Raw genomic sequence first — 9,602 nt, 5'->3', positions numbered from 1 at the left:
TCGCTTGCACTCGAGAAGGGGGTGCTGCACCATCCCCAGTGCCGTCCCCTGCGCAGCAGGCTTGCTGCCTCCTTGTCCCGGCATGCCTCTGTCAGACACACGCTCACACAGACGTGGGCATACACACAATGCCCTTCTCCCTTCAGGGTACCATTTTTCTTGCCGTTTGCTTCTCCCTTCTGCTCAGGCGAGTCTGACCAAGAGCCACTTACCCATGAGACAGCCCGAAAACTTTGTCCAGTGCTTGCTTCCACTGAATTAGGGCCCAACCTGGCTCCTACCAAAGCAGCGGACTGGCAAACCCCTATAGTCTTCAGTTGGAATAGGTCCTTGCGCTGTGTTTTAAAAAGGGGTTAGCTTAAAAGAGATGTAACTAAAGTATTTTGTAAAAAATAGCAGTCTGGCCAAGCTGGATTGATAGCTCACCTTGACCAGCTAGTCCATGTTAAAAATGCAGCTTGTCCTGCCTACATTATAGCTTTTAAAACAGATATTTCCCTTCGTCTAGGTAAGCCCTGCAAGGGGTTACTGCACAAAAGGGAACTGTAACGGGGGTGCTGAGATGGTTCCAGGCCCATTTTGCTCCCACTCCTTAATGTGATACATACCAGTGCTCCACAGGGAAAGGCAGGCCTTGAAAATGCAAAATGCAAGGTGCCATGTCCCTTGGCTCCTGTGGATTTCAGTGGCTCAGCACCTTGCATCACCAGGCCCAAGGAGAGCTGTGCACGAGGAGGTAATCTGCAGCTAGATAGTTGCTGGGACTGGCAGTTGTACACTGGAGACACTTTTGCTACAGACCTCATCTTAAGGCTCACAGAGGCCAGTGTTAGGCCAGAGGTTCCTAAACTTTTTGGACTGTGGATCATGTTAACTTTTTTTATGTACCACTATATACCCTGATAAGCAGCTCTCGGCTGAAAACACTAAAACGGTGATAGGTTTCAGAGGACAGCTTACCTTGGCCTCAGACTGCAGCTTGGGAACTGCTGCTTTAGACATTCAGAATGGCTGGCGTCTCAATATTGCGCAAGACATATTGCAACATCATTACAGCACTGCTTAGCACTGGTCCACACAGTGGAGATAGTGATATGTCGCTATTACCTAAAAGGTTATTTGGGCAGACCCCATGTTTGTAATAACTACACCAATTATTTTAACCATTCATGAATGATCTTTACAGTAGTCCTTCATTGATTCCTCTTCTTCATATACCGCAGTGAATTTTATTCCAGCAAACCAGAGAGATTAGAGCGAACATCTGTTTAAAACTGAAGATCATGTTGTATATAATGTCACATCGAGAGCCCAAACCCCCTGGGGTAATGCTATCTGCCAACCTTGCACTTTTCAAGAGGAGAGAAGAAACTCATTCTGCGTGCCAAACCCTCCCTGTACATTTTCTCACACCTGCTTTCTCCTCCCCTGCCTGTCCCTTTGTGGCGGTTGTTGCTCACCTGAAAAAAGTGCAGTGAGCTTACCTTGCTTTACACTGAAGGACAGGTGGGGAAGGCAGGGACCTGAAAACATACTGAGGAGGAAGGAGAGGGAAGGACCTGCTTTGCATCTCCTCTGATGTCTCTTGGTATCTCTGAGCCCTTTAACATAATTCGTAGCCGCTGTTCTCCACCCTGGGCAGCAGATCCACACCAAAGTGCTCTGACAGGGAAAGGCTACCGCAAGTCCCAAGGGGACTAAATAGCTCATTAAGGTAACCCACCCACCTAAGCTGTCTCCAGCAGCAGTCCCATAATCAAACTGTCCTCACCATGCTTCCAAATTTATGTTCTCCTACACTTTTATTGGATTTTTATCACTCTGCAGTGAAAATGGTGACCTCCTTGTGACTGTCACTGAAACCTGCTTACCCCCGGGGTTAAGCCTGTTTCCCACCAGGGCCTGTGCAATCACCCATGGACATCTTTAGGCTTTGGTCCCGGCTGTTTCCATCTGCTCCCCTGAAAGTTGCAGTGTTTCCAGCTACACAAGGTGGGAGATATCAGGACCACCCCATACCACTGTGCAATGAAGCCTTTTTTTTTTCCAAATTTTCCCAACCAGAGGCATAAGCTGGCTTTTCCAGTTTCCCCATCCTGCCCCCCCACAGGCAGCAGGTGCTGCCACGCAACAGAGATCACTTGGTGGAAGTCTTGGGATGCCAGTGTTTTCATTGTCACTTGAATCTTCCCAAGTTGGCTACAGATCAGCTCAGTTTGCATGATTAAAAACAAAATAACAAAACAAAATAACCCCAAACCAATACAAACAAAAAACCAACAATCCACGGATGGGGAGAACATCCAGCTCTCTCTCTTTTCTGTTTTCAAACGTAACAACCAAAGCTCCAGACTATACAAGCCCATTCACTGGGGGTTTCCAAACAACTCATCAAGTTCTTGTATCCACTCATCCCCTGGTCCACTCTTAATGATGGAGTCCACAAGGTCTGCGCCTTCTGCTAAACTCGAGAATGACCCCCCTGCTCCTTCATTACTGTAGTTGTAAGATATGTCCTGAGTGGGATTCCTCTCATAGGCCTGGCCTTGGCTGCTCTGAGCAAAGTTACCACCTGGCATTTGCTGCGTTGGAGGCTGGCTAAAGCCAGACATCGTGGGGACCCCTTGGCTTATTGCCTGCATCACCATTGGCCTGGCCTGGCTGGCTCCTTGTTGCCCAGGCAGTGGTTGCAGCAACTGTCTCCCCATCGCTGGGTTCAGGGCTCTTACTGTCCCACTCGTGTCCACAACTGTCTGATTAAGCCCCTGTGGGAAGTGTTGCTTGGACAGCCGTGGCTGCCCAGACTGCATCGGGTACGTTGTGCCGTTATTGAAGGGTCCCATTTCACTGCTAGTCCTTCCAGGTATGCCTTGTAAGCCTCGCTGCTGCCAGTTCTGTGTTCCTTGAGGGACAGTCCCCATCAGGTTTTGAAGCCGTGGTGCTTGTGGCCTGGGTAAGACCTGGCCCACTGGTCCTTTCATCTGCTGCTGATGCTGGGGAAGAGCAGAATTTACCAGCATGTTCTGACCAAAATTGCTGACCATTCCCACCGCTTGTCCAGAGGCAGCCTGCCTCGTTCCCTGGCCTGCGTTATGTGCCATGTTCACGCCGCTTTGGTTTGGGTGCTGCAACATTTGGCTCATCCCTGTGCTCATACTGTACATTCCCGGCTGGCTGGAAGAGGCGTTGCTGTATGGAGCCATGCCCATGTCTGACTGGCCTGCGGTCGTGGGCAGTGTGCTCGGGTTCTGCGAGGGACCCATTGCCATCATGCTCGCGTTCTGGGCCATCATTCGGGATGTCCTCATGCTCTGAAGCGCTGCTTGGTTTCTCACAGCTGCTATATCCTGGGGAGAACCTACACGAAGAAGGGAAAAAGGTAATAAAAAACCACAACCTTGTACATCTTAATTAACACATCTTTGCACAAGAGAGAATCTGTAGGAGCCTTCTGCCTCACAGTAGGATTTCAGATTGCTGTGCTTTCCGAGTGAATAAATTATTGTTTCATGTGAAGGTTAGCAGAGAGCTAGGTTATCCATCCCTGGGAGATGTGCTTGCAGCCTAACGTTAGTTGCATTTCAGAGATCATGTGTTCCCCACGTCACTCTCACTGCAGCCTCTGTGCTGACCTCCCAGGTTCCCTCTCCTTGAAGGTGAGAGTCAACACAGCTCACCTGAACAGCAATTGCTGATCATGTTATGTATTCAATTTGTGAAGCGAGACACTGTTCGGCGGAGAATACCATCGATATGGATGAGCAGCCTGATTTCCCTTAAGGCCTAAAATGAAGCTGCCAAGGTTGAAAGGCCAATGATTAACAAAGTAACTCTCAGTTATGATGATTTTGGGATGTGTATCCAAAGGGATTCATGGCTTCAGATTCTTGAAGAATTGAGGCAACACAGTTGCATGCATGATGCATGATTACAACTATGTGACCCGATAATAACCTACTTGGGTACCTAAGCTACACAGACAACGGGAGCTGCAGGGCTAAAACAGGCCTGCCTTTCCGTTACTTCGCTAGGACCAGAGATTAAATTTTTAAGACGTGGCCTGACAGTCAAAGTCCTCTTTCAAAAGTAAATGTGAGCCTATGTTTTTGTGTGTAATTTTTCCCACATGGCTAGTGACAATGCGCACCCTCCTCCATTAAAAACTAGTCCCTAAGACTTCAGAGTTGCATAAGCACTGTGATTCAGTAGCATGTATCTTCTTCAGATAAGCCTAGTTCAGCTTCTAGCAAGCGAATGAGAAAGCTTCCACTGGCCTTCTTCCATGGCAGCAAAGCAACTGAACTTCAGTTAACCATCTGAAACCCTCTTTTAAATATCTCCATTGTCTTTCAAAAGTAAGCCTTGAAAATGGAAATGTCAGGCTCAGAAGGCCAATCAATTTTTTAATAGCTCAGGAGGCATAAATTAATGGATTTTCTATATCATTGTTACTGATTAAGTCTATGGAAAGAAGAAAAATTGTTTTTTGTGGACATTTAAAGCAGGGAGAGTGTATTAGTGAATCAATACTATAAGCACATTTTACTCCACCTTAGGCCAGTGATGGGAAACCAGAAAATCCTAACCTTGTTAAATTCCACACCGTGGCAGATATGCTTGTGCCTTCCTTTCAGGGGTGGGGTGGGGGGAGCTATCGATTTCTAGGAAGCCAATATGCTTCTGTATTTACTATCTTTATTTAAAAACAATTTCTGGAGCTCTGATTATGCCATGGGTGGTTTAGAGTCACTACCATACTGAACTAAATTAAATACTCTGCAGGTGAAGCTCCAAGAGTATGAGGCGCACAACTACTCCTGGCTCAAACATTATTAAATGCAAGATGCAAACATAAAAAAGGTTGCTTTAAAAGCCATGAACTATACAACAAAATCGGAATGTACTTAAATTAGCCCCTACTTATTGTCCCCCAGTGGCAGACAACACACCTGAACATCCGTGGAGAATAAAGAATACTGGGCCCTGCCATTTACACTGGCTTGGTTTCCACAAGAAATATATATGAATAAAGGAAGTGTCATTTCTATAGGTTTGCACAAATGATGCAGAGGATGGCTACGTCTCCTTTTCTGCTGCAGCAGGATAAGATTCTGGAGGATGCTTTTAGCTTCAACATATAGATAAATGAAACATTTAGTAGCATGAAGAAAGACCATCTGGATCGCACTTGCACAGGGCAAATATAGTGGCAGCTTTTATTTTATCTATGCTATCAATTAAACCATTTTCTTATTGCTTAGCACTGGGCTCCCCATGATTTTTCTTAATTTAGATCACCTCCTCCTTCCATTATAAGAAGCAGTGTCTTTTTACAATGACTCCAACAAGTGCTTAAGATACAGATAATGTTAAAAATTTACTTAAAGCATCCTAAGGTATCTTTTATTTGAAAACAGCAGTTGAAAACCTCCAAAGGAGTCAATACCAGCAAGTGGTTCACGTTACTACTTCTGTGTACTACCGTGCTTGGCATAAGAGGCAGGAGTTCAGACAAGATGTAGTTAAAAAAGGGATGCAACAGATTTTAAGATTTTGGGACACCTTCTGGTCTCACTTAAACATAACCTACTGCACTGGATTATAGTCTTGTGACTAAGTAGGGAAAATGATGAAATACTTATATTTAAATTTGCTCTGTCAAATTAGCCTAAACTCTCTTCTGCATTTCTTTTAACTACTACATATGCTGGCAAGGTTTCGAGGAAGCATTAATGTATAAAAATTTTACATGCATGTCTTAAGTAATGCGAGGCGGTGCACACACACACATTTTGATTTTGCAAATGAATTTACTGGGGGAAAAATAATTTCATGCAAAATTTATGCTGCCAAAGATAGGAATGAGAAGGCAATTAGAAGGAGCCACTCTGATATACCAGCAGAAGATGTGGTGACCTGTTCACTTTCTGGGTACAAGAACTGCAATACGCTTGCCTGCCTTGTTTTCTGTTGCAGTTACACAATGCTATCATGAATATGCAGTGCAATTGCATGTTTGTTTCATGTCTATTTAGAAACAATGGTTAGTGAAGACATTCAGCTGATGCTTTGCACCTGAAAAGCTCAGAATTAACTTATTTTCATAAGCCAAAAAGATTGTACTTACATTCTTCAGCTATTTGCGAGCACATTCAAATACCTGCTTTTTTTGAGATCATTAAAAAAATCTGTATTTACATCTCACATATTTCACTGTTTCTCGCACCTGACATTTATCAGACACTCCTGCAGATAAAGACGACCTCTCTGAAATTCCCTCCTCGTCAATTTAGATTAAGTGGGGAATGAAGACAAGTAAAACCAAGATACAGTGAGAGACACTAGCTGGAAAAAAAAAATGTATAACGAGAGTGGAGGCAAGCAAGATAATCCACAGAATCCAGATGTCAAAGAGGCAAAAAAAAGTCAAATAAAAAAATGCAGCCTTTGCTGAAGGGGGCAGAAAGGAAATTAGAAACATAAATAATTTACAAACCTGGGCATTCCCTTTTGTTAAAATATCTGGTATGTGCAAGCATGCAACAACTTGACTTCCTATTCTAGCACACTGCTTAAACCCTGGTCTTCACAAACACATGAACTTTCATGTGCCCGCTGCAGGGGCACACAATGACTCCAATATAGGAAAGAATTTGACTTTTACCTTGGAACTGATTGACCTGTTGCACTGGATATGGGCTCCGCTGTTGCTGCAGATGCTGCCGAGGCAAATGTGACTGCTGCTGCAACTGCTGAAAACGAACGAGGAAAAGAAAGTAGAAGAGAAAAAGATGATTAATTAATTAGTGAGCTGAGAAAGGGGCTGGTGGCAAAAGTACTGCTGCAGAACTGCAGCATTTCTTATCTAGCAAGCTGTTCAGGAGAGACAAGCTGAGTCATTTGAAGAGTCCTCCTGAGAGCACTCGGGCTACTCAGAACGCGGAGTCCTTTTGGTTAAGGAATAAGCACTGAGGCTAACATCATCTCTCCTTAACTTATAACCACTTAATCTCGACCTCTGTCTTCAGGCTGAAAGGAGAGGGAGGGATATAAAATAACTTTGCACACCTAGGTCTAAGGGCAAGTGCAGCCACACACCCTTTCCTTCCCCCAGCCCTGCCAAGGGGTTTGTGTTCCTGGTACAAGACCTCCCTCCACCTCTGTACTCAAAACACTCGTCTGCAAGGACGACCTGACCTGAGCACCGCGGCCTAGGACCATTCTCTAGCCAAAACAGAAATGGCTACTAAGATGCATTTCCTCTTGTGCTTCAGTGAATGATATTTGGGGAACAGGTGATTGTGAAATGCCTCCCTCCCTTGATCCAACCCACACAGCTCCTCTGTGGTTATTTTCTATGAGTACTCATGCACCTAAAACAAAATCAAGGGCTGATTATAGAATCAGAATGTGTTTACCAGAAGTTTCAAAGCCTAGGGTATACTTGACTAAGCAATTACTAAAAGGATGTATCTTGGTGCTTCCTCTGCAGCTGTACGAATGCTGTATCCAAAAACAAAGATGTGTAATAAAGGCAAGAAAATGGCAAAGATGCGAAAGAAACAAGTACTAATCCCTATACTCACAAATAGGTGTTACAAACTGTCAAAAAGATAAAGAGAACCTTTTTAGGCATAAAACACCCAAAAGCTAGGAGCCTGAGGACTGTGACTTGGTCACTTTTCATCTGTCTCCGCACATTTGACAGCCACAGTCTTGTGGTTTTTCAACACTTTCAGGCTTGCCTTCAGCACCCAAATCAGTGACTGGCTCTTGGGTTTATGCACTTGAATTGGCCTAATCCACAACGGGGGAACATTACTGCATCCTCACTCTTCTGCACTTGTTCACCTCTGAACCAACTCATGCATCTTTTTCCTGAGCATTTCAAGGAACTTCCTTCCTGTTCATTGGGGGTAAATTTCTCTGTTTCTCAGGAGGACCATAAGAAGAGGGGAAGGCTATCAGTATTTCAGTAGTTATACAACATGCACAAGTTCTAACACAAGCTAAAGGAGATCCCAGGTCTTAAACTGTGTTTCTCACACGAGAGAGTAGAAACTGAGCTCAAAGCAACTACTGACCTATCAGAACATTTTCTAGGTAACATAAGGGGACTGCAAGTTTAAATTTAGGTATGAGTTCACAGGACCTGAAAAGTATGACTTTCCACTGACTTTCTCCTGGGCTGCTTTTATGACATTCCCATTCAGACCAGTTAAATTAACATCAGTGTTGCAAAGCCTGAGAGCTCCAGGTGACAGGCTCCAATGCAGCAGTTCCACACAGCCACTGTGAGAGGTGGTTTTAACTGTTTTCCACTTCAGCCTCTGGTTCCCTCCTTGATGCTGCATCTCCCTTCTACTAACATAATTGCTCATGCTATTATGTAATAAATTAGATTAAGGAACTCATTTATGTAAATACTAACTTTTAGGTTACTTTTAACCTATGTAAATTTTTTGTCCCAGATCACTGCACAGCTGTACACAGCTTTTGGTAGTGCAACACCCATAGTCAGAGGTAGGGAAGAGCACCAGCAACTGTCACTGTAGCAGAGTCTGCTTCTGCCGGAGTAAATGTACCATGATATAATGGGATAAGAGCTAACTTTCCCAGTGTCTAAAACCCCACGCGACTGTCAAGTTCACTGCTGGGTAATATTTGCCAAGCTAATGGTAAGACTGAGACAGATGCCTCTTCTTTGATTAACCATTGCTGAAATACCACGATGTGAGCCACAGAGAGAGAATTACCAAATATAAAAGGAAGGGCTGGTTTTGCACTGTCTCTAGTGCTCATGCTCTCATCCCAGCAGGCACTGCAGCGCCTGAGACAGACAGAGACTGTACCTGCTCCGCGAGGATCTGCTGCTGCTGCTGCCTTTGCTCTCGGAGAAACTGTTTCTGCTGCTCTATCACGTGCAGCTGGGCTCTCTGCTCAATCAGCATCTGCTTCATGAGGGCTGCTTGTGACTGGTTTCCCAGAAAGGGACCCCCGGAGCTCGTGCCTGTGACCACACTGCTGGAGCCCGCTGGGACAGAAGGCTGCATAGGGCCCGTGGTCCGAGACAATCCCACTTGATGCTGCTCCTGCGCAAAGAGAGAGAGAAGGCCTCGTTACTCAGGGTGCTCCATGGGCAAGGGAAATTATGGCTTATTACCAAGAAGTGTTGAGTCTGAAGGAAGTAAGAGTCCTCAGAAAGATGCTTGTGGCTGGTGACCAAGGAGGAGGTGGCGGGTTCCTCTCACAGGAGTTTAAAGCCCCTTCAGATAAAGCAAGAGCACTTTACAATTCATTCATAATAAAGTTGTGTACTGGGTTTATTTTCATTCAGGATATGTAACTTCAGAGTCATGTTTTTTCCAAACCTTTCCTTCCCCATCCCAGAGACAATAAATACATTTTCTCTGCCTTCCTCTGTGTCGGCAGTTTCACACAGTCTCTGGGTTCAGAAGCTGAGGTTTTAGGCTTGCACAACGAACAGTGGGAGCTGGCAGCATTAATTCCCCCCATATCGCACCAGAATCTCAGGATTTAACCACATAATGTGTACATTTAAGTTTCCATCCTGCAGCTACGGACCAGAAGCGCGTAGCTGA

At 44.9% G+C, this 9,602-nt stretch overlaps 1 protein-coding gene across 1 annotated transcript; it reads right to left on the bottom strand.

Annotated features, from left to right (window-relative positions):
• Positions 1–2,294: 2,294 nt before the first annotated feature.
• Positions 2,295–9,092, bottom strand: LOC104470466 (mastermind-like protein 3; the record flags this gene model as incomplete). Its single annotated transcript, XM_010085410.1, has 3 exons — positions 2,295–3,358; positions 6,665–6,752; positions 8,853–9,092. Coding segments are annotated over 3 exons (1,320 nt in total), but the record flags the coding sequence as incomplete, so codon positions are not given.
• Between the last annotated feature and the right edge of the window lie 510 nt (positions 9,093–9,602).

Source organism: Pterocles gutturalis, unplaced genomic scaffold (genome assembly GCF_000699245.1).
Source record: "Pterocles gutturalis isolate BGI_N339 unplaced genomic scaffold, ASM69924v1 scaffold46091, whole genome shotgun sequence".
NCBI lineage: Eukaryota > Metazoa > Chordata > Aves > Pterocliformes > Pteroclidae > Pterocles > Pterocles gutturalis.
Note: the sequence above shows the minus strand (reverse complement) of the source record. Positions and strands in the feature narration are given on the sequence as shown.